Source organism: Doryrhamphus excisus, chromosome 6, assembly GCF_030265055.1.
Source record: "Doryrhamphus excisus isolate RoL2022-K1 chromosome 6, RoL_Dexc_1.0, whole genome shotgun sequence".
Lineage (NCBI taxonomy): Eukaryota > Metazoa > Chordata > Actinopteri > Syngnathiformes > Syngnathidae > Doryrhamphus > Doryrhamphus excisus.
The window spans coordinates 11,003,968-11,031,493 of NC_080471.1; the positions used below are offsets into that span (position 1 = coordinate 11,003,968).

Below are 27,526 nucleotides of genomic sequence, written 5' to 3' on the forward strand. Positions count from 1 at the left end.
AATGTAAACTTGACATGTAAATAGAAGCTGCCTCTATGACTTTGTTGATCATTTCTAGTGCTGGAGCAAAAAAAGAAGCAATGAAGAGAAGAATTCTGCCTGGTAAGAAATGTATTTTATTCTTTAAAAGATTGTACCGTAGTGCTGCAACATCACAAACACTCGTTTCTTAGTAAGTATAAGATGTAAACAGTCATATTGTAGAAATATGCTTTGTAAACCCGACATGTACAGTAAATAGAAGCTGCCCGTATAGAAATTATATTTATGTCTTACATTTGTTTTAAAATAGCATTAAAAATATCACTGTACACATTGATAATTCAGTTGAAGGATTAACATTAGTTGAACTAAATAGATTAAAAATACCGACAGGTACAAAAATATTCAAATTGTGTGAGACTGACACTCAAACCTAATAAGGCATGGAAGTTCTTCACGTGAATGAAAGACAGTTTGAGCTAGTTCATGAACTTGGACTTGAACTCATGCTGACTCTTTGGACCTGTCCATGCCAAACTGATGGAACATCTTAAGCTGTTCCTCCAGCACGATGTTCTTCTTCAGCTCCATATTATAATTGTACTTTAAATCCTCTATCTCGTCAAAGAAAGCTGGATCAAACTTGTCCAGTTCTTCCTTCAACTTGTGGACTTCTGCTTGAAGTTTGCTTTTCTCTGCTTCCGCTGTCTTCAGAAGAACTTTCATCTTCCTGGAATCTGAAGTGGGGAAAAATGTGACGTTTGCTACAGTTGAGGCAAAAACTGTGTGGAAGTGTCACCTGTGTCATGTTTGGATGTCTCGCCATGTTGCTCACTATCCAGTCTTTGCTTCAATTCCTTGTTCTCTTTCTTTAGCTCACTGTGGATGAATAGTATTGTAATTAAACATGTTCTCAATCATTTTAAACCCATCAGAGAATGACATCATATATATTAAATGGGACCTATTATGCTCATGTTGCAGCCCTTTGTATTGAGTTGTGGACTCCTATAGAGCTGCTACATACAATTACCATCACAGAAAGCGTTGTAGTTCTTCCAGAATCTGCACCTATTCAGCTCTATTTCCTTGGATTTCATGGTTCCCGTGAAAATGGTCTGTTTTAATGTATTCAACCCACGGCCCGCCAACTCTATCTTTTTAAAATGTCTGCTTTTAACATACAGCCATACTATGTGTTGGCGCCCGAATCCGATCCAGAAGTAGAAACTGTACAGTCTCTTACAGTTTCTCAAGAAAAGAGGGTACTTCAAGACGCCTCTCAATGGTAAGTAGCTTTAGCATTTTGGCGTGAGGTTTTCTACAGCATTGGTATTGTGTGATATGATTTGCTGGGAGGGAATCAGGAACTCCAACCACTTGTGTCTGATGGTTGCGTCTTTAGGATTTGTAAACAATGAGCCATTGCTAGCAAGTAAACAGCGGAGCAGTGCTTGGAGGGGGGGCAGAGAGTTTATATATATATAAGGAAGTTCATGGTAAGAAAACCGAGCGTTTTGAGCCATCCCAAACTTCTTTTGGGGCTCACTTCCAAATGTGCACAACTCATTATCTGAACCTTTGGCATCGTTTAACACGAAAATATTACATTCTAACTACATTTATAGGTTTAACAACTACATTTATCGGTCAGAAAAGCGCAAAAAGCATAATAGGTCCCCTTTAAGTTCTAATGAGACATACACAAATGATAAATAGTAATTATATTCCTACTTAATTTCCTTGGCAGTATCAGTTTCTGTATTTAAAACCCCAGGAAAGTTCATCTTGTCAGCCTGGAGGAACAATAAAAACATGTTTAGAGACCCAAAACCACGCATCCAAAAAAGGTGTATTGTTGTAATTTTTTGGCTAAATTGTGGAAAACAAATATCCCTATTTTATTGAAACCCTTCAGTGTAAATCCCCTTAATGGTTGGGATCTTTACCATCTTTGATAACCAACTTTATCACATACTACAGTATTAATTGTCCCTGTACCCTAGAAACCGCCCATGAATGATACGGGAAAAGGCCGAAATGATACTGTGTCAAAGCCCAGGGCAGTGATACTGATAAAATATAGAGTTTAACCATGTCCAGTATCAGCCCCCGTAGCTGTCCACTCAGAGTGCGCTGCTCTGGTATCGTGCCCGTGAAACAACCAATCAGAGAACAGCGCACGAGCGTGAACACACGCTTTGTTTTGGTTTATTTAAATAATAATAATAATAAGCTCATGATTAAATAGTATGTGATAATAAGATCATCACATGGTTTGTCTGGGCTGATACTGACACTTGGGGGCATGATACCTGGCCTGATGCCAGACAAACCATGTGATAACCTATAAGTATCCTCTACCTGATCTTCAAGACCCCGGATTCGTATCAGACTCGTCTCTTCACGTTTGTTTGCCTCCTTCAGTTTCTGTTTGAGTTCAGACAGGCTGGAGGTTTTCATTGACAGCTCCTTCTCCAACTCCTTCATCTTGTTCTCAAACATTCTGTGGATGCAAGAGGATAAAAATCTCTGGCTTGGACCCCGTGAAGTGAACTTGCAGCGAGGTAACCAAAAAATGTTGCTTAAATATTTCCAGCTGTCACATTGCTTCCATTGTTTTGATTGTTCGCTACCACAAAGTATGAATGTTTTAATTGTCATGCTGCGGAAATGGTCACGTTTACAAACTTAAAACTCCATTGATTCACTATCGCTTATCCTCACGAGGGTCGTGGCGGTGCTGGAGCCTAGCCCAGCTGTCTTCGGGCGAGAGGCGGGGTACACCCTGGACTGGTCGCCAGCCAATCACAGGGCACATATAGACAAACAACCGTTCACACCACAATCACAACTTAAAAGTTGTCAGTTCCAATTCCGTCCACCATGTTGAAGCAGTGACCAAACTTGGCAACAGTTTCTCATGTTTGGGAAATAACGTATGTAAGTGTCTCACTAACCGAGTCACCACGGATGTCTTTAAGGTCTTGCTGTCAGCACTTTCTGTGATGGGCCTGGAGAGAGCATCCAGGAGTTTTTGTTGGGTTTCCTCCAGCTCAGCCTCTAACTTCTCACTGGCCAACTCTGCACTTGTCTTGGCTAGTCGGAGTTTCTCCACGGCCTCCATCTCCTGCAGGGATGACAAAACCAATTTCAATCAGGAGCTTTTCCATGTCTCAACATTCTGGTGACAAACAATTAAGGTTTTTGTTGTTACCCTCTTGACTTGCTTTCGAAGTCGTTCATTTTCCATGACTATTTTCTCCAGTCCTCTGCATTTTGATTCAAACTTGCGAAGCTCAGCTTCATGTTGACTCTTCAGTTTGTCGTGTTGGGCCTACAAAACAAACAATGATGTTTGCCAGTGGTAAACGTGCCTGACTGTATCATCGGTATCAACCTGAAGTTTTTTGTGCTCTTGCTCCAAGACCTTGTCCACACGGTGCGGTGCAGAGGTTTTCTTTAGTATCTCATTCTCTTTCTGGACTCTTTCCACCACCTTCTTCATCAAGCTGATGGTCTTCTCGAGCTCGGGCACTGTTTTCCCACTGTAGCCGGCCTGACGAGAAAGCAATATAATTATTGTCGGGTTTGAAGGAGACACCTGATTTCCAATATGGTGGATAATCTCAGTGAAGTCTTGTGTTTGCTTCATAATTTGACCTATCAGCTTCTGCTTAAACATACTCTGGTGTTGGCCAGTCTCTTCTGCAAATCAGCATTTTCCTTTTTCAGGGCACTGATCATCTCCTCTTGGCCTGCAACTTTACTCTGGGAAAAACAAACAAGATAGGATAATCATTCAACAATTTTAGTCGATCATTCATTCATTTTCTACCGCTTATCCTCACGAGGGTCGTGGGGGTGCTGGAGCCTATCCCAGCTGGCTTCAGGCGAGAGACGGGGTACACCCTGCCAGCCAATCACAGGGCACATATAGACAAACAACCATTCACACTCACATTCATACCTATGGACAATTTGGAGTGGCCAATTAACCTAGCATGTGTTTGGAATGTGGGAGGAAACCGGAGTACCCGGAGAAAACCCACGCAACCGCTTAACCTTCCTCTTATGTTAGCTTCCTGGTATCTCTTGTGTTACCGGGTCTGTTTTTTGACCCATATATTAAATGAGCTATAAAATACACTAAAAACAATAAGTTACCATCAAATGTGCTTCTCATGTCTTGGTTACCTTCTTAGGCTTCCTCATCCATGAAAATGTTGGTTTTAATACTTTTGGTGTGGGCATGTGGGACTTTTTTTGTCACTATACCCCTCCATTTCAGTTTCCAAAAATGGTAAAATGAACCTCAAAAGTATCATATTGAATTCTTTTGTTACCTGGCTATTACTGAGGGCTATAGAACATATCTCTTAAATCAATTAGTTTTATTTATTTTCTCATTTTAGTATTAATCACTAAAGAAACATCTATGGTGTTCGGGTGAATTTTGACCCATATATATATTAATGTCAAGAAAAGGTAGAAAAAGTTATTGTTTTCAGCAACAGAACTTTAGTATAAACTGAAATCAAAAAGCAGAACAGGTCCAGATCTTGGTTCACTGTACTTTTTGCCATTCTTTCCATGATCCAAATTGTAAATGTGAAATCAGCCATCACTCAAATGAGTGATTTCACCTCACATGTCTGGACCTTGTTTTTCTTCTGGTATACTGGAAAAACGGTCAAAATGAGAATCCCTTGAAGCTTACATGATGAGAAGAGGAGCTGGTTGTCATTGTGTTGGTTAATTGTACACTTATGATTTCAGTTGTGGCTCAAAATATTGCTTTATAGTCATATTATTATAACCGGGTCGAAACCGACCCTAACAATACAGTGGTCATAATTTCAACCAGACCATTTTAAAATGGAGTAAAAATTATTTTTTTTGTTTTATTTTGTTGAAATAGAGTTTCCTGACAAAGTCAAAAAGCCTTGATGCAATAAACAAATGTTATGTGATTCTTTTGATGCATTAAAATGTGGGTAAAATGTGTGTCGGTGCCGACCCTAACACAAGAGGAAGGTTAATAATTATTTCTGTAGGACAGATTAAAAGGTTTAAAAGCAGGAGTCTCAAACGCCCAACCTGTGGGCCACACCAAATTTAGTGATTGCCCCAAATGTAGCGTTCATGCAGCCTGTGTGTCCTGATCATTTTACATCGATATTATATATGTATGTATTGTGGAAAACTGGAGGCCCGTGAGAAATGGTCTTAACTTTTTTCTCAGCCTTACCCAGACTCTTACCTCCAGTGGCCTACAAATAAGCTGCATTTGAGCCCCCTGGTTTAAATGTATGAAAAGCCGTATAAGACACAGGACAGGTGCCCACATTGAGTTGACTGCCATTAGCATCAATCCCAGAAACCATAGCAACTGAGCAACTGCTTCCGGATGAGAGTCGATGTGTACCTTAAGTCTTGGAATGTCAATGTTGGCCTGTGCTAGTTGGAGGCGGAGCTCCAGATTCTCTGAGGCCATCTTAAGGTTTTCTTTCTGGAGGTCCTGAACTTTTTGCGGTGGAGTCTCTGTGTGTTGCTCTGACGCCTGAAGCAAAGGAAAGACTAAATGTAAGTCTAACAAAGGAAATACCAGAGGATCAACATCTTGCTTTTGGAGACTGAAACACGTTCTACCTACACACATACATTTTCAGTACCTATAAATACACAAGGGAACACTCACAGGTATTCAGGGGTGCTCTGCTACCACTACTACAATAACGTGGGCTTGGAGTACCTTCAGATTTCTTGGTAATCTGCTTTCTTGTTTTTGCACACCATCATCCATTTGTTTCTTGATAGGACTGTCACACTTTTGGTTCACATCTGGTATGGCTGAAGAGCTCTGGTCTGGATTCTGCATTGCTGCCTCCCTGGTAGTCACTTCATCATTCAGATCAACACCTTCTTCGGTCCCCTTCGGTTTTTCTGTTCCTTGTACTGATTCGTCCTCATTGTCGACACTACTTTTACAAGTCAATCCTCCATCTTTATTTGCATCATCGTCATCATCTGGGATGTTGTCTGCCTCGTTCTCAGATTTGCCTTCACTTTGCCGCTCTTCTACTTCAATGTCATCTGCATCTCCTTCAACTGTCTTGTCAAGGGTTGTATTTTTGGCCATCTGAGGGCTCATCTGGGTTTCTTCAGTGTTGGTTTGAGATTCTATGTCCGACTTTTCTTTGTTTGACTGATGGTCTGATGTGTGTGTATGAGCAGAAGGGCTCACGGAGCAGTACGCTTGTCCATGTTCTGCATCTGCCCTTGATGACCCATCCTCAACATCAAAAGTAACACAGAGAATCCCTTTTAAAGCCTGCATGTTTTTCTCCCTTGTATGTGATGAATCCGACTGATGCCAGTCAAGAAAAAAGATAAAGGAAAACAGTAAAAAAATGAGGAAATGGGTGAACGGAAGGCCTTAAAAGACAGCGGGGTTATGGGATATCATAGACAGAAGAGGACGTACTGGAACGTGTGTGTGTGTATTGGTAAACATTTGGCATCTGGAATGTGTTTTCAGTCAACAGAGTAATACTCACAGATTGTCTTGATGGAGACTGCTTGGATGGGTTGTTCTCAAAGGTTCGTAGTCTCTCCTCAAGGTAGCGGTTCCTTTGTGTCAAATCCTCCACAGCATGGTCACGAGTAACAGCCTGTTGCTGCCTGTAAGATTCCCCCAAAATGAAGGCTTTAGGTTAGCATAATGCTGACATAATACATCAGTTCCACTAACCTGTGTTATAATGAAAGTAGGCAATAAGAAACAAGACTCCTACATACTTTATGGTGAGCAACTGAGTCTCCAGGTCAGTGTTCTTTATCTTCAGTTCCTCGACCTCCTTCTCCAGCTCATCTCTTCTCACGCCCACCACCTGATCTACAGTCACTCCTCGAGCCTTTGTCTTCTTCTGCAGTGCATTTTTCTCTTTCTCCAGCCTGCGTACACAATGGGAAATTGTATATATTTTTTAAAAACTAATTAATCAGAATGAATCACCATTAACAATTATGCAGGCTGCACGGCGGTTGACTGGTTAGCACGCAGGCCACACAGCTAGGAGACCAGAGTTCAATTCCACCATCTCTTTTGCATGTTCTCCCCGTGCATGCATTGGTTTTTCCTCCCACATTCCAAAAACATGCTAGGTTAATTGGTGACTCCAAATTGTCCATAGGTATGAATGTGAGTGTGAATGGTTGTTTGTCTATATGTGCCCTGTGATTGGCTGGCGACCAGTCCAGGGTGTACCCCGCCTCACGCCCGAAGACAGCTGGGATAGGCTCCAGCACCCCCGCGACCCTCATGAGGATAAGCGGTAGAAAATGAATGAATGAAGTTAGTTAGTGCCTTTAATGCATGATTTTTGACATACTATATACACACAACCATTGGTGTATCCTAAAGGGACATTTCATTGAACTAAAAAGTTGGTGTATTTGGTTTCCTGACTGTCCTATTTATTGTTGGATCTGCAGAACAAACACACAGTGGTCTTCTCAAAGCCCCTAGATCCTGGAGAAAATCAAAATGCACTTTTTTTCAACAAGACTGACTTTGTTCAAACAGTGTCAGGTGAAACACAATTGAGTTTTCCAAGCTTAAGGAGTCAAGAAACTGATGTTAGATACAGAACTGTCTGCAATATTATCCGCACTGACCTGGCATAGAGGTCTTTGATAGTATTGAGCTGTTTAGACATGGATTCATTTTCTTGTTCCTTGTCCTTCAGAATATTCTTCACCTTCTCCAACTTTGACTGCCATTTCTTACCCTCCTCCCACAGCAATATTTCCTCCTTGCTCTGTAAAATCCAAATGTAGATATTCATGATGGAACAGATGAAGCCACTGTAATGTTATGTCAGGTGGTTTTGTATATGTATGTCGAGTATTTTTACAAACCTTTGCCTGGTCAACTTTTCGAACATCGGCGCTTTTCTCCAAGTCTGACTCCAGCTTCCTGATCTTCTTCTGCAGATTATCAATGGTTGGCCCCTTCTCATTGGGATTAGGTTGATTCTAATTAGCAAACATGTATTTAGTATTTGTGTTAGAAATGCTATTTCAATTGGCATATTTGAAGCACATTGCAATCTTTAGCAGTAATTACTTGAATGCAGCTACTGAGCCTCTTGACTTGCTTCTGGAGCTCCTGGACTTCCTCTTCTTTCGCTTCCTTTTTAGCTTGAAGGCTTCTCTGATTGTTCTGGCTCTTCTGTACTTCCTGGTTTAGGTTGTCAACCTCCTTTTTTAAGGTGTTCTCATGTCTTCTGGCAGACTCCCTTGCGGCTTGAAGTTCATCAGCAAGTTCTTGGACCTGAGCCTTTGTAGGAGCGCATAGGAGGTTGTGTTAACAGCTCTGAACATTATAGCTCTAGCAAATAGATGACATACATCGGTGTATAGCTTGTGTGATATAATTGAAATGAGATTCAACACAGGCAGCAATAGAATGGTGATATTTGGATGGCACCTTCAAGTCTTTCGTGTGCTTCTCGACCAACTTCTGCACATTGAGCCTCTCCTCGGTCTGTGCAGCATTAGCTAAGACTTGTTGTTCTGCAGCAGATGTCATCTGGGCCCGTAGTTCTAACAGAACTTTACTGAGAGCCTGGCAAAACAAGCATCATGCAAACGTCTATAGATGCAGGAGATGAGAAAAGGAAGTTAGTCAATGCTTAGCACTACCTTGATCTGCTTCTCCTTTTGGACTAGTTGTGATTTTAGTCGTTCAACCAAGTTTTTCATGGTGTTGCTAGGCGATAGAACATTGGCCTCCTTTTGGGTCTCCAGCTCATTTTGCAGAGAATCCATCTCCCTTTTCATCTCTGATATTTGGCTCTTCTGATCTTTAGTCTCAATGGTCAGATCTTCCACCTCTACAGCGTGTGACTCCTTCAGCCTGCACCAAATCCACAGTTAGTATGTTGGATTCTTCTTCAGTATAAAATCTGATAATGAACACCGGCTACATAGATCACCTCAACATCTCATCAAAGTGTTTATTAGCCTGTGTTTCCATGGCTATCTGCTGTCGCTCCAACTCTGTAGTGGCCAGCTTCAGTTTCTTGGTGATGGCGGAGAGAGATATGTCCTGTTCAGCTACAGTCTGCTCCAACTCGGCCACACGGTCCAAATGTTTGGATGTTGGTATAGTGATACTGGGCTTCTTCATCATTTCCTGCAGGGGGGGGAAGACACACAGAGTCATTGAAAAAAAAACGCTTTGTTTCTTCAGTTTCTTGTTCATTTTAATGCCTGGTACAACTAAAGGTGCTGTTGTTTGGACAAATGTAAAAAAAGTACGATAAAAATAGTACAAGCAGTACAATGCTATAGTACTTAGGAGCTTAAGTGATTTTGGTCATTATGAAAAAAACATGGAGGTTGCTAGACATCATCATCATCATCTGTCCAAAGAATGTACATTCAGTTGTACCAAGTATTAAAATGGATGGATAAACTGAAGAAACAAGGGTGGTCTAATAAGGTTTTCATGACAGTGTCAGTACCATTGCGTGCTGTTTGAGGCGGTCGAGGTTGTTGTCGTTGTTGGAATCCAACTTGTGATACAGCATCCTCAGCTCCTCTTCATGCTTCTTTATCATCTCTTCTTGATCCTGCAAGGAACATAGGAAAGGAGCAAAATAATTATTGGCTGTACAAACTAAGCACAGAGATTACTTTCGCTTGAACATGAATGAATAACTGTACTTTTCCGGCTTGGGTCAACTGGTTTTGGTACTTCTTGAGCAGATCCTCTTTTTTGTCTATTCGACCTTGGAGATCTTTGATGGTCTTATGGGCCAACTTGAGGGCAGCCTGACTGTCTGATTCTCTGTCATTCTGAAAAGCGTCTGCAAGGAGACGTTCCCGACTAGCGACAGCCGGGAGACGAAGACGCAGCTCGTTGATGACTTTGTCTCTGGACACAATGTTTTGTTCAGATGTCCTCAGGGCATCTTCTTTCTCCTTCAATTTCTGCATTTGAAGGGATCATCATTCACCACACAGGTTGTGTTTCATTTAAGAGTTAGATGTACATAAAATATACCTCATGCAAATGTTTACAGGCAACTTGTGTGTCCGAAATGGTGCTAACTTGCTGTCGGATTTTTCTCAAAGCAAACTCTAGTTGTTGAGCAGGAGGTAGACTCGGGTCTGGGAGGTAGCCTGCTGAATCTTCCACCTGAAAAGAGGCAGAAAGAGTCACCCAATCATAGTTTATTACAGCATAAAGGATGCGGTAGAAAATATGATTCAAAACTAACCTTTTCGGCACCACTGAGTACTTCCTTCTGGTGGTTCTCGTACTGGTCCAGCTGACGTTCGAGCTCCAACTCTCGCTGATCCCATGCCAGTTGATGCTCTTCTTGAATCTTGAGAACAACAAAAATAATTTACAATGCTGTGAGTGATGTTGCCATGCACTGGAGTAACATTAAGGTTGTTCTCACCATATTCAAATGGACAATATCCTCTCCGAGGGAGTGGATGTGTCTCTCTTGGTCTTCCACCAGGTTCTTCAGGTACCTGAGCTCCTCCTTTTGGACTGCCACGTCCCTACTTTTCCTCAGCTCCTGCAGGCAAGCGTCTTCCATCTTCTTGTGCCACTCGACTACCTGTTATATGATATACCAGATTTCTAAAGCTAAGTTACTGACCAATTGTTGAGGCACAACTAAACTCACTGACCTTCTGAGCCCCTTTCACATCCTTCAGAGTTGAAATGAGCTCCACCAACCCTCCAAGCTTAAGCTCCAGCTCTTCTGCCCGACCCTCGGCCTTCCTCCGTTCCGCCTCTGCCTTTTTCTTCTCCTCGTGGGCTTTTGCTTTTTCCTCCTGGAGGCTTACCATGGTCAATGAGAACTTTTCCTGCTGCTGAAGCGGCAGTGCGCCTGCAAACTGCCTCCGAAGGGACTGGACGGTCTGTCGCAGGTGCTTGGAGCGGTTCCTGCCCTCCTGGCGAGCGATGAACAGAGCGCGCTCGCAGGTGTCCAGTCGCTGTTCGGCACGCTGCTTGAAAGCCTGCAGCTGTTGCATGTGAGAGGCAGAGGCTTCTAGCTTAGCCAAAGCATCTGACTCACTGAGCTGCAGAGCCACAATGTGTTGGTGGAGCTTTGCAATGAGGGCCTTCTCATCTGTTTGCGACTGAAAAGAATAAATTAAATTTAAACAATTAAAGGTGTCACAGTGAACTGGACTGTAAACACAAGAAAATCATTGCTTGATTCCAAAAAGTTACCTGATAGTCAAGGATTTGTCTCCTCAATGATTCCACTTCCTTATCTTTGGACTGTTGCCTGGCCTGGAAAGCCGACGCCTGTTTCATCGCGATGTCAGAAACCTCTCGAAGCCTGAAAAATTTAAAAAAGTTCCAAATATAAGGTTATATAAGAGTACAACAGTAATCCCAATGTCAAACGTACTTTGAAATCTCTGAGCGAAGTTCCGCTTCAGTGGCCTCAAACTCTGCAATCCTGGCTCTGTCTGCATCGCTTGACGCTTTTGTGACGCAGGTGGCCAGCTCATCGCTCAGCTCCCTCTCCACCCTCTGCGCTTCTATGTTCATTTTAGTCAGCTGAGGAAAGACAGACAACATTCATTCATTTTCTACCTTTGATCCTCATAAAGGTCACGGGGTGCTGGAACCTATCCCATTTGTCTTCGGGCGAGAGGCGGGGTACACCCTGGACTGGTCGCCAGCCAAAACAGGGCACATATAGACAAACAACCATTCACACTCACATTCATACCTATGGACAATTTGGAGTCGCCAATTAACCTAGCATGTTTTTGGAATGTGGGAGGAAACCGGAGTACCCGGAGAAAACCGACGCATGCACGGGGAGAACATGCAAACTCCACACAGAGATGGCCGAGGGTGGAATCGAACTCGGGTGTTCTAGCTGTGAGGCCTGCGTGCTAACCACTACTTTCCTGGATTATTCCTTGGGATCATGTCGAACTTACCTCTCCAAACTTGGCCTCCAATTCAGAGTTGCGTTCCTCCACCTGCTTCAGCGAGTTCTTCATGTGTTCGTACATGGTGTGTGCATGTTCGGCTCTCTGCCTCTCGTTCAGCTCCTTCATCTCCAGGGTGGTGATTCGCCTGGCGGCTGACACCTTCTCGTTGTTGACCAACGCCTTATCAGCTTTCTCCATGCCGCTCTCATCTGCTAAAGGTAACAGATGGTTGATAACACCAATGAAGAATGGACATACTGACTTAGATCTCAGACTGAACATACCAGTTACATCTGTGTTCTCCCATGCTTGTTCTAATGTATGCAGCTTTTCCTTGGTGATCTCCAGCTCTTTATTAATAGCAGCAATATGTCCACGCAAAGACTCGTTCTCACTCTTTACAGACAAAAGATAGTTGTCAGTGGACAGTCTTTAGATAAATATTAACAAATTCCCACCTCTAAATGTTCCAGATTGGTGGTTCTTTTGACAAGCAGGCCGTCCCTCTGTAGCATGTCTCTGTATTTGACCGTGAGGTCCGTGTACTGTCTGTTGGCCTTCTCCAGATCTGATGAGGGCACGCTGTCATCCAAGGCTTTCTGCAGCTCAGCTGTTTTGAATGTAGCCATTTCCTTTGTACACCACAAACACACAGAGCTGCAGTAAAGGATGCTTGGACAATCTCCAGTAAGAGCAACATTGGATTGACACTACTTGTACCGTCTATGCCAGGTACAACATTTTCTTCTCTACCTTGTATCTCTGTAGGTAGCCTATTCTCTGGATGACCGAAGTTTGCATTTGACTGCTCTCATCCCGCAACCTGCTGATTTCTTTGCGGAGGTGCTGTTCCTGCTCCAGCAGGGTGGTGCAGCGCCGAGTCAGCTTCTTCTCGTTGACCTTAGACACAGTCAACTTACGCAGGGCTTCACTTAGCTGTCTCTTGACTTCCTCTGGGTCCTTCTGAAGGGTGTCCAGTAGTTCCTTAAAGCACATCAAGAGCAGAGTGATGTTAAATGTTGGCGCTACAGAGCAGGTCCGTGTGGCTCGGTATGTATCTGACTTACACTGAAATGTTGGAGTTTAACAGCGTCCGCTTGCTGTTGCTCCTCAAGTTTGGTGGTCATACTTGTAAAAGCCTCTTTCTCCTTATGCCACTGTGCCTTCTCACTGCGTAAGAGGAATTTTAGATAAAGGATTCGGGAGAATTACACCAATGGAGAATGTATTTTTGGGCTATAAAGTGGACGGGTCTCAAATTTGTGGCCATATTGTGTGCCCCTCTACTTTGACATCATAGTTTAGTGTTAAGTGTATCAGTGTACCCTTGGGAGATAGTGAGGGACACTTTGGCTTGCTTAAATGAAGCGGCTCTTTAACAACAGGCTTGTGACAAAGTCAAATGGATCGGTGCATCATTAGACAGAACAACTAAGAAGCTACAATCACAGTGCCAAAACAAAAATGGCAACACGTGTAACAAGTAAGTACACACAGGGCTACTACTACCCCACTAGTATGGGGAATTATAAACAATGTGAAATCTAAATATGGAAATTCAACAACTTTTTACAAAACAGTGATACAAAAGCATGTTAGAAGCTGACTGGGAGTGCTTCTGGTGTTCCCATCATGCTTTGCAGTACTTATTTTCTAAAAAGTTGCTATGTTATATTAACATAATTGTCATTTCAAATTATTCACTGTAGTAGTGGTAGCCCAGTGTATGTGTTGTCTGTTGTGTGTTAAGTTGCTGTGTGATGGTTCTTTGACACCGTGAGTCAGACCGTTATGTTGAGTAATGATCTTCTGTTTGTCTAAAAGTTAGTCATTTGGTTGAAATGTGATTTCGGACTGAATATTTGATTTGGCCAAGCCTCACTCAGATGCTATTCCCCAGCTGCCCCCAGCTGTGTTGAATTGGGACCCCTGCAAAAAAGTGTACCAACAAACATGTGCGAGTTTCCCCCAACCGTAATGCCATTTTGGTCCCATGCGGAATAAAGTAATTCCCAATAACAAGACAAGTGAAAAAGGGAGCCCAAGAGTAGTTACTAGGCAGAGGTTTTGCTAAATGTCAGCATTTAGTAGCTACCAACCTGAGATGCTCTTCATAGAGAAGCCCTTGCTGGTGGCTAATAATTGCAAACTTGTCTTTGTATTCCTCCAAAGTTTTGATCAACGTCTCCCTGGTGTTCTCCTGGTTGTGGACCTCCTAATTAACATAAAAAAGTTTAACACATAAGTAGCATTGCATTGCTTTCTACCTCACACACACAGGTAACACAGACCTGAAGCAGCCGAATGGCGTACTCGTTCAACGAGTTGATGACATCAGTGCTGCTGGGGTCCAGGTCTTTAGGAAGGGCCAGAGGTTGGAAGCTGACGCCACTGTTGGCGGACTTCCTCAACTGCTTCAGCTCACTTTCCAGGTGACTTGTCTGAGACAACGCACATGAATATCATATGAAGAATTGCTAAGCTAAGAGCAACTACGAATGAATGTTCTGTTTTCTATGCCGCTTATCCTCATTAGGGTCGCGGGGGTGTGCTGGAGCCTATCCCAGCTGACTTGGGGCGAGACGCGGGGTACACCAAACTAGCTTTTAAAAAGAATAAGTTCTTAGAACTCCATCCCCAAGTCAAATCCGAAAAACAGAGTTGATTTTTTTAACCTTTGTGATGTCACCATAAACTTTACAAAACATGTCTTCCTGTCTATCTACGGATTTACGTCCACCGGGACATACCTTCTCTTTGGCTGTGGCAAGTTGACTGATGCTGCTGGTTGCTTCCTGTCGAATTGATCTCAACTCCTGCCTGAGCTCCTCGTTTCTCCCAAGCAGCTCGTGGATTTGAGATGTGAGGTGCAAAGTCAACGGCTTACTCTTGTCTCTGACATCTGGTGCCTGTGATTTCATGCACAAGGAGAGTTTCAATGTTACAAGGACATTGCTTAATGCTAATTTCCCTATATAGCGTCTTTCTTTAGGGCAAGCTTGAAATATGGTGCATAAAATGTCTCGTATGTTTGCTGCCATGGGAACAAACGGCCATGAATACAAAAAACACAAAGACTGGAACAGGTAAAGCGGCAGGATTAAAAATGTGTCATGGATATCCTTACGTCAGACAACTTTTCCAGACTGGGAATACTGGTGTCAGTGGGGCACTCTTTGGTCTTCAAGACCTGGAGGACATCTTTGAGGGCAGCCTCCACATCTTCTTTCTCTTTGAATAACTGATCCACTTTAAAGTGACACAGGAGAGAAGACAACAAGATGTGAAAGAGGATTAATGGGTTAAGAAACATGCATGAATGTGTGTTTACATTTGAGCTGAAACTGTGTCTTTTGGAGTTCAATCTCACTCTTCTGCATCTTCACTTTTTTTTCTAGGTCTTCATTCTGCAAACAGTATGTTAGTTAAATATGAGAGGCATTTGTCTTTAAAAGTGCTGTGGTGATCTGTCATGAGCTGACTTTGGCTCGGAGCTTTTCATCCATGTGAGTGATGCTCAGTTTAGGGCTTTCTTCCATCTTCTTCAATCTTCCATCTTCAAGCCATCTTCTAGTGTGTGTGCCGTCCTCCTCCCCCTGTGGTAGTCCTGCAGGCATGGCTGGTGGTCAAGACGGGGGAACAGTGGTCAATGTGCTCAAAACTCAAGGTAAGTCACCTCTCTGCTTGGCCAGCTGTCGGACTTGTTTCTTCATATCCAGTCTTTCCTCTTCAAGACGTTCAATCTGAGCAAGAAGGCAGCTTATAAAAAGATAAAAAGCAGCGGTCATAAACTTTGTTTACCTCTTTAGTCAGAACTTGATTTTCTGCTTTGTACTGCCAATGTTTGAGTCCTTTGGCTCGTCGGAACTCTGTCAGATCCACTTCTTCTCTGGCTTCATAGCCTTTTCAATGAATTCCAAAGAAAGAAAAGTCAGATGATTGTTAGTCTTGTTATCTGAAATGCTCACTTTCGTGGAAGACATTACCAAGTCTGTCTCTGAAATTCTCATTCTCCTCCATGAGCTCGTTCATTCTCATGTCCATTTGGTTGATCTCTTTGGTCATGGTCTCTAAATCAATGTCTCTCCTTCTGATTAGATTTTTACACTCCTTAATCTCGGCAACAGCTTCTTCCAGGCCATAAATTCCCTGAAATACACAAAAAGTTGTGGTTTCTTGTGATAAGATTCTTTTTGTCTTGCCTCGTCAACTCATTTTCAAGGAAGTTGCAATTCGATTGGACACAGCAGGACAAACACCAATTGATCACACCATTGTCACATAGTGTGTGTTACGTTACACTTCCAGGACATTGCCTTCAATGAATGTGATGTAAATGAAGAGAATCTAGTTTGTTTTTGTCCACTTACCGACTCGTAATCTTTTAAACGCTTTAAAGCCTCAATGAGTTCCTTGTCTTTTTCTTCAGCGTGAGCTTCAGCTTGTTTCAAAGCTTCCTCTGCGTCTCTTGCTCGGATCTCTGCAGCTTCCAGCTTGAATGTGAGCTCCTCCATCTTTTTCTGCTGGACTTGCACTTGGACAAAACCGCACAAGTTTTACTCTGCTATCCACCTCTAATAGCTTCATCAACTTTTAAGACTGACATTTGTGTTAATCTAGCTTTGGGATGTCTCTGTTCTGTTGAGAACCATGACCCACTCACCTCCACCTTCCTTAGACAGCTTCAGACCCTCCATGAGCAGGGTTTGTTTCTCCATTTCCCCTGTATACTGCTCCACTTGCTGTCTCAGGATCTTGATCTGATCATCTCGATCTTCTACAGCCTGCAGAACCATCACCAACAATCAACACATTGACTGTCTTCTTCTTCTGCTTCATTAGCAACATGTTTCGGAGAAAGTCTAGTCTATTAGGACTAGAAGCAGATGAATTTAGGCTGATATCACAGTTGGCAGGTCCGTGATTTCTCCACTGTGACACTAAAAAAATTCCTTATCTGATCTGTAGTTTACCTTAAAGCACATCTGTACATCACATGTATAGCCACAAACCATTAGATGGACAGGGGATACAATTACACGGTAATAAAACAATGCTGGCCCTCAAAGTCTCAATACCTGGCTGGTCAAGTCCCCATGTTTTTCTTCTTGTGAACCCAATTTCATGTATCACCTGTATTCCCCACCGTCTTGTTAGCTGGGTGTAATGTGACACCCCTCTGATTAGCTTGGTAGCTTCCTTTATTGTGAGCATTTATTCATTCATTCATTTTCTACTGCTTATCCTCACGATGGTCGCGGAGGGTGCAGGAGCCTATCCCAGCTGTCTTCAGGCAAGTGGCGGGGTACACCCTGGACTGGTTGCCAGCCAATCACAGGGCACATATAGACAAACAACCATTCACACTCACATTCATACCCAGGGCTCTACATTAAAAAGAAAAATTACTTGCCCATGGGGAATCCTTAAGGTGAGAACTACTTGCCCGAACTTGCCCCATGTAAAATGAAAAGACTGCCATAATGATATCATATATCAATATATGCTGATACTTCATCAGATAATAGTACTGACGCATTGTATTTGGAGGAATGTCTGAAAAATTGTGGAGATGCATGTTAACATGGCATGCCATACTACCTTACACATCGTAGTCGTAGTAAGCAGTGATATTTATAAGTTGTGCACCACAATGAAACATTATTGAATAGACACATTTGTGTACTAGTAAAGTGTTTTTAATCCAGAAAAAAACGCTCAATGGTCAAACAATAATTTGTGAAGCAAAGGTGAGAAATGGAAGCACTAGATTTTGTAGCTTGTGCAAAATCAGCACTTGGTATTGGATCTAATCGGTGGTGTTTCATTGTGACCACTTCAAATTGTCACAGCAATTTGATTCACTCACCTGTGCCATCATTTGATTTGCTGCCGCTAATAAAATACTTGTTTAGGAGGCACTGTTTCATCACTTTTTGGTGTTTTCCTTCAGAAGTTGTTGAATTAGACCATGTTGGCAGGGACGCCATGATAGATGTTTTTCTAGTCAAACGATCGCTTATTGGTTGATTGCGAACAAGAATGGGTGTGGGTAAAACGCGGACTGTGGACTACGGACCGCGGTCTAAATAAACGATTCTGATTGGTCGATTTCAAGATTTGCAAGAATTGGTTTGCAAATTACCACCGGAATTGCGCAGTCCGTGTTTTAACAACACCCAACAAGAACCGCTTTTTAAAAAACTCTTGGCAGTATGGCATGCCAAAGTGCACTTGCCCGACGGGAATATCACTGATTGGATTTACTTGCCCGAATTTTGTTTTAACTTGCCCCGGGCCATCGGTACATCGTTATTGTCGAGCCCTGATACCTATGGACAATTTGGAGTCGCCAATTAACCTAGCATGTTTTTGGAATGTGGGAGGAAACCGGAGTACCCGGAGAAAACCCACGCATGCACGGGGAGAACATGCAAACTCCACACAGAGATGGCCGAGGGCGGAACTGAACTCGGGTCTCCTAGCTGTGAGACCTGCGTGCTAACCACTCGGCCTTATTGTGATTAAAAACCATTAAGAGAGAAGCGTATTCAATGTTCAAAATGGGTGTCGAGTATGAAATATGTCCACATGTTGGCAGGCCTGGATCACATATGACCCGAAATGTGATCAGATCAAGACTACTACTGATTTCTGGTATATATTACATGGTTACAAGAGGTTTTGTGCTATTAATGGTACATTGGACACACAAAATTGTACACGATGAAGACAAATCTTTGCACCTTTCTTTGGAACACACCTGCTGTAAGGCAATAACGTTGCTTCTGTCCAAGTCCGACTGGGCCAGACGCAACTTTTGCTGAAGGTCACGGATCATCTGCTGGTACACCAAAATCTCCTCATCCTTTTCAGAGAGCACTTTCTGTGAAGGAATGTCACATTATAAATACGCCATAACAGAATACGGGTGTCTGTAGCAGTCTTGTGACCTAAATTGCTTTTAACATCTCTCTTGAACCGGACCGGTTGAGAATAGTAACTGTCTGATGCAGGCTTGTCCAAACTGTTTCTGCCGAGGGCAGCATATGGAGAAGTTCCAACATTCTGGGACCATTTTGTTTTATGCCAGTTTTATGCCTTTTAAAGACCAAACTTGGGTTTGCTTTGCTCAATAGGTTACAAATAACAAGTTACTTTATTATTATTTGATGGATAGTTCTTTAAATGGTATTTGCTCCCTGGCTTGACACAAAATAGTTATAACAATTATGATTGAGGTGTTGTTCACTTTGATGCCAACCTTCCATTCGTTCACTTTGGCGTCCACTACTGCCATGATTGGGTCATCCTCTTCTGTCATGTTGTTGATTTTCTGTGTCAGCTCTCTGACCTACATGTGAAGCACAAGTGTGACACAACATGAAGCAACCTGAAAACACAAAAGCACAGATGTAGAATTTGAGAAGCGCATTTACCTGCAGCTCGGCATGATCCCTCTCTTTCCTGAGCTGGTCTGTCATGGAGTCACACTGATGGACGGCCATCTTCATCTGGTTGTACTCATCGCTCATCTTCTCCATCTCCTTGGCAGACTCCATCAGACATTTCTGCATGTGCTGATTGTCAGTTTTGAGCTGTGCGATTTCTTCTTCTGCTTGCTAAAAAGCAACACAAATCTTGTCACTAATAGAAAGATGGTAGTGAAGAGCAAACATGCAGGTAAAGGTCCACCCAGGTGAGCGGGACATTGGTTGGTTTGGGAGGACCTGCAGCTCGTCCAGGCACTGGGAGAGCTGGCGGTTGGCAGAGCTAAGCTTCTTCTTAATCTCTGCATTCTCGTCTCTGGATGGACCCGACTCCTTGCGTTCCAGCTCTCCATGGTAAAAGTCCACATCCTGTTGGAGCTGCGTGTTCTGATCAAGGATAAGTTTGCTTTAATGTGGACATCACGGCACACAACGTCAATACAATTACTCAACCACTCGATAACACTTCACAGCTACTCTTCTACTTATTCTAAACTATGTATTAACTACTGAAGGTATCTACATCGCCATGTTCAAGAAATATGACGATGACAATCAAAAATGTAGTCACTGGTACTCTGAACCTTTTTTTTTTTGGAATTCAAAAAGGAATATTTGCTTATTCTCTCAATGCCATACTACATCTGGACCACGATGAACACTTGTTCATTTGTTTTCATCACCTTGAAACTAAAGTTATGCTCCAAGTCTTACCTTCTTCTTTAACTTTTTTATCTTTGGCAATAGAACAGACAGAACATGGGGAAGATGTGAAGAGAGACATGAACTCTGAGAAAGCATCTATGTTAAGACATTCATGCATAGGACATCAAATTAAAGATAAAATTACATTTCTGATGGAAGATGAAGATTCTGACCAAAGAAAAACAAAGTTATGGGGTTCGTATGATGGAGTGTGTGTTGTCACATACTTCTCTTTTCAGCGTCTTCGCCTCATCCTCTGCTGTCTCCGCTCGCAGGACCAACTGCAAAAGCAAACGTTCACATTGCAACATTGCAATTCACAGATTGAACCAGGGCAGACGCAACACAGTATGAGCTAAAAAAAAAATATAGACACTGCTTTTGTTTTTGCTTGTTTTCTTAAAGTGGACCTATTTCTTTCCACTTTTCTGACCTATAAATGTAGTTAGAATGTTGTATTCTCCTGTTAAACAATTCCAAAGTTTCAGATAATGAGATTTGCACATTTGGAAGTGAGCCCCGAAATAAGTTTGGATAGCTCAAAACGCTTGGTTTAAAAAGGTGTGGTAAAACTACCCCTTTGTGATGTCACAGGGAGGTGGACTTCCTTATATGGGCGTGTTTGTGAGCAGATAAGCACTCTGGCCTCCTTCAAGCTCTGCTTCCTATGCCCTCCCCCAAGCGCTGCTCCTCTGTTTACTTGCTCAGAAAGCTACATTTAGGCATGGTCCAGTATGAACTGGACTAGCCAAGCCTTTCCAAAGTTACTTGGTCATGTGGACTGAGCAAGCAGTAAGTAACAGTTTATCAGTGTCCTAAGTTTATCAGTGTCCTAACTGTTTTGTGTCATGGAGCAAAATCGCTTGCATACAGGGAGAGGGGCTGCTAAAAGCCATTTCCCACCATAATTATATTTGCCACATTCGGTTACCAAACGCTAAAATGCTAACAAAAATGGAAACAAAAATGGTATCATCCAATGAACACTGCCTGACACCATTAACACAGCATCATCACCATTAACATATCATCTTGCTTTCATCACCAAATTAGTCAACATGCCAAAGCACAGCTGACAGCAGTCATTGCTGAAGAACACAGAACTTAATGATAGCGGTACTAAATACAGTCGTACCTCCTCAATAGTTTTCTTTCCTCCTCCCATTTCTTTCCTCAGGTGGTTCACCTCCTTCTCCTTCTGCTCCAGCTGGCTTTCCAGCTGCCGAATCTCATTTCTCAGAAAGCGGTTGTCTGGCCCAGTGCCGCTGTGCTGAGATGCAAAACAATGAAAAGTACTCTAAATAATGACCACACCACAACCCCTTACAAGTCTTATCAAGATTTACACATGATATATGTAGATGTTATTACCTTCTTTGCAGTGCAGTTCCTGTATTTGGATTGTATACATAACTAAACACTTGAAAAGTATAATCAAATCCAAACTAGCATGGCTACGAGCATGGAAGGAATTAGCTATAATCTTCTTATGTTGTTGAACTCAGCCAATTAAAGTGCAGCATTTCGCATTCATCCGTGACTGAAAAGATTACACACACACACGTGAAGTGTTTTGCTGTATGCTCTGACTATACTTAATCTTTCTAAAAAAGAGCCAAATGGCCTCGTGTCACGTGTATGAGATACAGACCAAATGATTTCAGATCTGGAAAGCACTGAGGTATGTCTCTTAAATGGTTTGTTGACTCAAAGTGAACATTAGGTATTTTGTTGCTGATTTGTCAATTGCCTAGATGATGTATGGATAGGATTTTGTAGCATTCAGTTTTTTCAGAGTAAAAAAAAAACCTACATTGAAAAAGTGATTGCCCCCTAAACCTAATAACAGTTTGGGCCACCCTTAAGAACAACTGCAATCAAGCGTTTGCGATAACTTGCAATGAGTCTCTTACAGAGCTGTGGAGGAATTTTGGCTCACTCATCTTTGCAGAATTGTTGTAATTCAGCCACAGCATGAAGTGCAGATTCGGGTCACGACTTTGATTAGGCTACTCCAAAGTCTTCATTGTTCTCTAGCCATTCAGAGTTGGACTTGCTGGTGTGTTTTGGATCATTGTCCTCCTGCAGAACCCAAGTTGTTTTCAGCTTGAGGTCATGAACAGATGGCCGGTAGACAGCAGGATTCACAAGTCTTCCAGGTCCTGAGTTAGCAAAACTGCCTGGAACCAACACACCACCACCACCATAGTCTATCGTTTGCATAAGGATCTTTTTCTGAAATGCAGTGTTACTTTTATGCCAGATTTAATGGGACACACCTTACAAAAGGTCCAACCTCTGACTCATCAGACAACACAGTATTTTCAAAAAGGTCCTGAGGAGCATCAAGATGTTTTCTGACAAAACTGATACAAGCCTTAAAGTGCTTCTTGTTCAGCAGTGTTTTTTGTCCTGAACTCTGCCGTGCATGCTGTTTTTCAACATCTTTGTTTTGATAGACCCATGAGGCAAGTGAGGCTTGTAATTCTTTGGATGATGTTGTGGGGTCTCTTGTGACCTCTTGGATGCATGCGCTCTTGGGGTACCAGCCACTCCTGGGAAGGTTCACAACTGTTCCAGGTTTTCGCCATGTGTCAATAATGGCTCTCACTGTGGCTTGCTGGAGTCCCCAAAACTTAATAAACGGCTCTTTCACCTTTTACAGACCGAGAGTTACTGGGGGCAATCACTTTTTCCACACAGGGCCATGGAGGTTTGGATTTTTTTTAAATAATCAAGTCGAGTCTCCAAACCATGCCTCCATGCCTTTCATCGTCTTCATTATGGGTGTGTGCGTGCATTTGACTTATTTGTTCATAGAACACATCTGAACACACACGGAAAGATGAACTGTCTGTCTCCTGCCTTCCTCCTTTTCCTTTCAAGCACTGCACTGTGTGTTGATGAGGCTCTCCAGGGTACTGCATATTTCTGAGTCTGAATGTTAACACAATGTAATGTTAACATTAAGAAAGACACATTACATTACATTGATCTCAACCAGTGTGTGCAATGATTCTAATTGCTGCAGAAGTTAAAAAAAAAAGCTCAAGAGAGCAAGTACACACTTCTCACTGCCGACTCTTTAAAGTTGCATTTTAAACAGACTAGAATGAACCAGCATCCACGTGGCTCATCCGTCCCTAAACCTCATTCATTTATAAAGTTAATTCGTCTTTTATATGCATTTCACTAGGTTTCCTGCAAAATTCTCAGTAAGTGTGTTCTGTGTTTTACATTTTTGGGCGTCTGGAAAGGATAAATTGGATTTGCATGAATTCTCATGGGAAAAATAATTACTCAGTGTTTGTAGGTTTCAGTTTTTTTGGAGTGCATTAATGAGGAAAACCCAGGTTCCCCTGTATAATCACAGACTTATGTTGCAAATTGATTTTTGATAATGCAGTTCTAGCTGTACTGTACATGGTCTACTGAGATAATGTCTCAGTAGACAGATGGACAGGAACAGTGGCAGGGGGTGTAAAACGACTTACCTTGAGTTCATCTTCCAGTCTCGACACCTTGGCTAGAAGTTTATTTTCTACAGTGAAGAAGTCATAGGAAACAATGTCAGCGGTGTGCTGGCAGAAAAACATCTACGAACAAACTCCGCACCAACCATTTTTCTCCTGTTCTTCTATTAATTGTTCAGCAAGAGAAGCTTCATGATGCTTCATCTGAGGAAGGAAGACAACACAGAACTTGTGTGTTTTACTTTGAAGCATACAATTAACATTTGCGTGTGTCAAGAAACAACAAAGACCTTGAGCAGAGCCTGAAATAGTTGCAGTATGTGGACAACGTCCTTCTGAGCTTGATTCTCCACTTCCCACTGTTGTGTCTGCAACAGACAACATAAAAGGTCAAATGAGGAAAAGTTACCACAAGCACATTCTATCATCACGAGTTGTAATTATTTCAGTAAGAGGACGTATCATATTTGATTGAAACACGCCATTGATGTTTTGCCAGGTCAATGATGAGAAGCTTGATTGATGCAATTACAACAGACGTGCAGATGCACCACTGTTTTTCTTCAAATGTTCCAGGAATTGTTATTCTTAAAAGCAAAACCCTACTGAAAGTTGCAGTGGAATGGTGAATGTCTCAGAGTTGGTACAATTTAAAATTGAAAAAAAGATGCCTCAGTTTCGTAAGCATCAAGGGATTAACTGTTTTTTTTTGTCCGTTCAGCCAAACTGCTTTCACAAGAAGGATCAGCCACCAACAAGAGGTGTTAAAGGAACGTGGCGAGAAGAGAAAAAGGAGAATACACACAGTAAGTTATGGTAAAAGAGCAGTGATGCCTTAAGCAAGGCACCATCCATCCATTTTCTATTCCGCTTATCCTCATTAGGGTCTCGGGGGTATGCTGGAACCTATCCCATTTACTTGAGGAGATAGGCAGGGTACACCCTGGATCGGTCGCCAGCCAATCACAGGGCACATATAGACAACCATTCACACTCACATTCATACCTATGGACAATTTAGCATTGCCAATTCGCTGACATGCATGTTTTTGGAATATCGGAGGAAACCGGAGTTCCCACAAAAACCCACGCACGCACTGGGAGAACATGCAAACTCCACACAGAGAATCGAACCCAGGTCATGCTAACACAACATGTTAACTACGCAGCCACCGTGTGGCCCCTTAGCAGGGCAACCGACTCCTGAAATTCTTCCTTGGTCAAGTCCACTGCACCAGTGTATCACTAGTGTATCACTTGTGTGTGCATGCTGTGGTCGCTGCTGAATAGTTTATGGCTGTCAGGTGTCTGCAATGCACGTCAAAGAATGTGTTCATGACAAAAGCAAAGTCTTAATATGATGAGCCTTTGTCCATTAATTGTACATCAGATGTTTTTTTTTTCTGCCATCATTCTTGAGCAACTCAGCAGTTGCTTGAACGTGAGGTTTTTGTTGCACAGCGGTCTGCCTTTGTTCTTCTCTAATACAAACGCATGTTCCTTGTACAAGCTGTAATAATTCCAGCGAGTGGGCATAAATATTTCACTTAAACATGCAAAACCTTTTTCACGCCACAGCCATGATGATTTGCAAGGTTAAAATGATGTTGTGATGATTTGCAATGTTAAAATGATGTTAAGGTTTGGATGAAGCAGAATGTTAATATCCCAGACAGATCATTCGTTGTGCATGCAGCAATGCCACATGCACAGCATAAAACAACTAAAACTCTCATAACAATAAAAAGCATAGGACGCCAATAAATATTTGGTATATGCTATTGTTCCTAAAATAAAACACACTTGGATTTTTTCGACAGATGTCAGAAAAGCAAATTACTTTAAGAGTTGATGGGCAAAGATCACTGGGAATCATCTGAGCATCCTTTGAGCTTTTCTGCAATTTTGCAATATGCTAGCTATTATATACAACAATGGGCTGCACGGTGGCCGAGTTTGCATGTTCTCCCCGTGCGTGAGTGGGTTTTCTCCGGGTACTCCGGTTTCCTCCCACATTCCAAAAACATGCTAGGTTAATTGGTGACTCCAAATTGTCCATAGGTATGAATGTGAGTGTGAATGGTTGTTTGTCTATATGTGCTTTGTGATTGGCTGGCGACCAGTCCAGGGTGTACCCCGCCTCTCGCCCGAAGACAGCTAGGAAAGGCTCCAGCATACTCATGACCCTTGTGAGGATAAGCGGTATAGAAAATGGATGGATGGATATGTACAACAATCTCTGCCTGATTTTGAAGCTGAGCAGCAAAGATAACATAAGTTGTAATACACAACTTAAACACATTTTAGCATTGGAAATAATGCTAAAATAGATAAATAATCTGCTTCAAGATCAAACTCTGGCCATCATAAATTGCAGCGATAATGTCTTATTTTAACATTGTGTCTTTAAAAGTGTAAAAAGAACACAATCAAATGGCAAACAATTGAGGACACCAATGTGACAACTGAGACTAGTCGCTTACTTCACATAATACATTCTTCTCCTCACAATACTGTGTGATAATGCTCATCCTTCGTTTTGAAGAAGTGCGGTGTGATGTCATTGTGTAACTGAGGCCTCTTTTTGCAGAAAATTGTCAAAATTTGTGTTTTCTGAAGTCTGTTTATCTGAGAAAAAGTATAAAGCACACAGTTAGGCGTTTACTTAAGACGTTCCACTGTATTCATGTTAAATCACCTCATACTCTTATCGTTAATTCATTCATTCATTCATTTTCTACCGCTTTTTCCTCACGAGGGTTGCGGGGGTGCTGGAGCCTATCCCAGCTGTCTTCAGGCGAGAGGCGGGGTACACCCTGGACTGGTCCTTATCGTTAATATTCACAGAAATATTTTCTTTATACTTTTCATTTAATGACAAAGAAAATGAGCAAGGTTTTTGTACTTTGTTTTAAAGTAGTCATAGTCCAGTGAAGCAAAGCATAGCCATAGACCACTCACTGTTTATAATTGGTATTGGTATTTATTGGTATTCGTGTGTGTGTGTGTGTGTGTGTGTGTGTGGGTGTTTACCGTCGTGAGCAGACTGAGAAACTCGTCTATTTCATCCTTGTCGTATTCATGGAGGTTGGCGGGGTCAATCCTCATCACTTCATCCCACTCCAGAGCAACGGGCATTTTGGCCATTGTGTGATAGACACAGCTATTGTTTCCAGAAAAGAAACGTTAACTTAACTCCCAAACATTATCTCAAAATGATGGATTAATACGACCTAAATCAGCTGCATTCATTACATGAATGAGACGTTGTCTGCTCCAAAACATAACAATAACATTAAAAACATAATAATAAACAGGCAACAGTGTGTTGGTGAAAAGAACAACTTAAAAGTGCCGATTTTCCCCTATGTTGAAAACATCACAAAAGTCTGCAAACAAATGTATCAGCCAAGCAACAGAGTAGAGCATATTACAATATTTATATTCCCTTCTCTTCAAATAGTTTAAGTTTACCGCTCACTGTCGATGTTGAAACATCACCTACCTCCTCGGGTGTAGAAAGTTGCCAAAACCCCAACAGTGTTTAAATGAATCACTTATTCATTTTTAGGATACGAAATAACACAATGAGAATATTCCATTTAGTATGTTTCATTTCTTGTTCGTTCTCGTGTTCTTCTACGACTACATTGTCCGCCGCCTTTCACATATGCCTCGAAACTGTAGATCGCCATCTACTGCTTCGGCAGTTTATCGTCACTGTGGTTATTTTGAAAGTGATACTAATTTCTCTCCTGTTTAAGTGAACCAGCTTATAGATGTACAAGGGAGATTTTAATTGTTTCATTAAATAAAACGGTGTGATTGTTGAATGATTATACATAAGTCAAAATCTTTTTTTTTCATAAGTCAAAATCTGTTTGCACC

The 27,526-nt window shown here is 42.1% G+C and overlaps 2 protein-coding genes across 5 annotated transcripts in view; one reads left to right on the forward strand and one right to left on the reverse strand.

Annotated features, from left to right (window-relative positions):
• The window catches only part of tmtc3 (transmembrane O-mannosyltransferase targeting cadherins 3), a 45,659-nt gene continuing 18,133 nt past the window's right edge, over nt 1–27,526 (forward strand). Inside the window, exons 1-2 of one of the 2 annotated variants that reach the window (XM_058074633.1) lie at nt 1–102; nt 24,360–24,444. The gene's annotated coding sequence lies outside the window, so the exon portion shown is untranslated. Of the gene's footprint in view, nt 103–24,127; nt 24,264–24,359; nt 24,445–27,526 lie in introns of those variants that run through there. The other variant, XM_058074632.1, reaches the window with a different exon arrangement.
• LOC131130746 (centrosomal protein of 290 kDa-like) lies at nt 102–27,455 on the reverse strand. 3 transcript variants are annotated; one of them, XM_058074624.1, is made up of 54 exons: nt 27,144–27,455; nt 26,672–26,801; nt 23,929–24,006; nt 23,785–23,842; nt 23,660–23,706; nt 21,301–21,435; nt 20,393–20,446; nt 20,175–20,195; nt 19,701–19,847; nt 19,410–19,592; nt 19,235–19,324; nt 18,734–18,856; nt 16,634–16,754; nt 16,341–16,504; nt 15,957–16,119; nt 15,772–15,872; nt 15,647–15,713; nt 15,453–15,577; nt 15,302–15,377; nt 15,098–15,219; nt 14,721–14,879; nt 14,262–14,411; nt 14,070–14,185; nt 13,038–13,140; nt 12,724–12,954; nt 12,429–12,602; nt 12,255–12,366; nt 11,977–12,182; nt 11,433–11,584; nt 11,249–11,360; nt 10,699–11,154; nt 10,461–10,625; nt 10,275–10,382; nt 10,058–10,192; nt 9,718–9,984; nt 9,516–9,623; nt 8,985–9,184; nt 8,692–8,905; nt 8,477–8,614; nt 8,114–8,326; nt 7,906–8,022; nt 7,663–7,805; nt 6,784–6,939; nt 6,543–6,666; nt 5,738–6,352; nt 5,411–5,545; nt 3,670–3,753; nt 3,383–3,541; nt 3,200–3,319; nt 2,943–3,112; nt 2,347–2,488; nt 1,717–1,778; nt 782–861; nt 102–719 (listed from the first exon to the last, which is right to left on the reverse strand). In XM_058074624.1, the coding sequence occupies exons 2-54, from the start codon at nt 26,783–26,785 to the stop codon at nt 487–489; spliced, it is 7,848 nt and encodes a 2,615-aa protein (XP_057930607.1). In that variant the 5' UTR covers nt 26,786–26,801; nt 27,144–27,455; the 3' UTR covers nt 102–486. The 3 variants fall into 3 exon arrangements, with proteins under 3 accessions (XP_057930607.1, XP_057930609.1, XP_057930608.1); XM_058074626.1 differs by lacking the exon at nt 20,175–20,195; XM_058074625.1 differs by lacking the exon at nt 5,738–6,352 and having other exon boundaries at nt 27,144–27,453.

Bases quoted from the DNA above. Each gene is read 5' to 3' on its own strand.
- LOC131130746 (XM_058074624.1), bottom strand. From the start codon at position 26,785: ATGGCCAAAATGCCCGTTGCTCTGGAGTGGGATGAAGTGATGAGGATT. The intron at 15,578-15,646 runs GTGACTTACCTT...CCATGCCTGCAG, and splicing joins ACAGCTGGCCAAGCAGAGAG to GACTACCACAGGGGGAGGAG. The intron at 13,141-14,069 runs GTTGGTAGCTAC...CCTCTTACGCAG, and splicing joins CTCTATGAAGAGCATCTCAG to TGAGAAGGCACAGTGGCATA.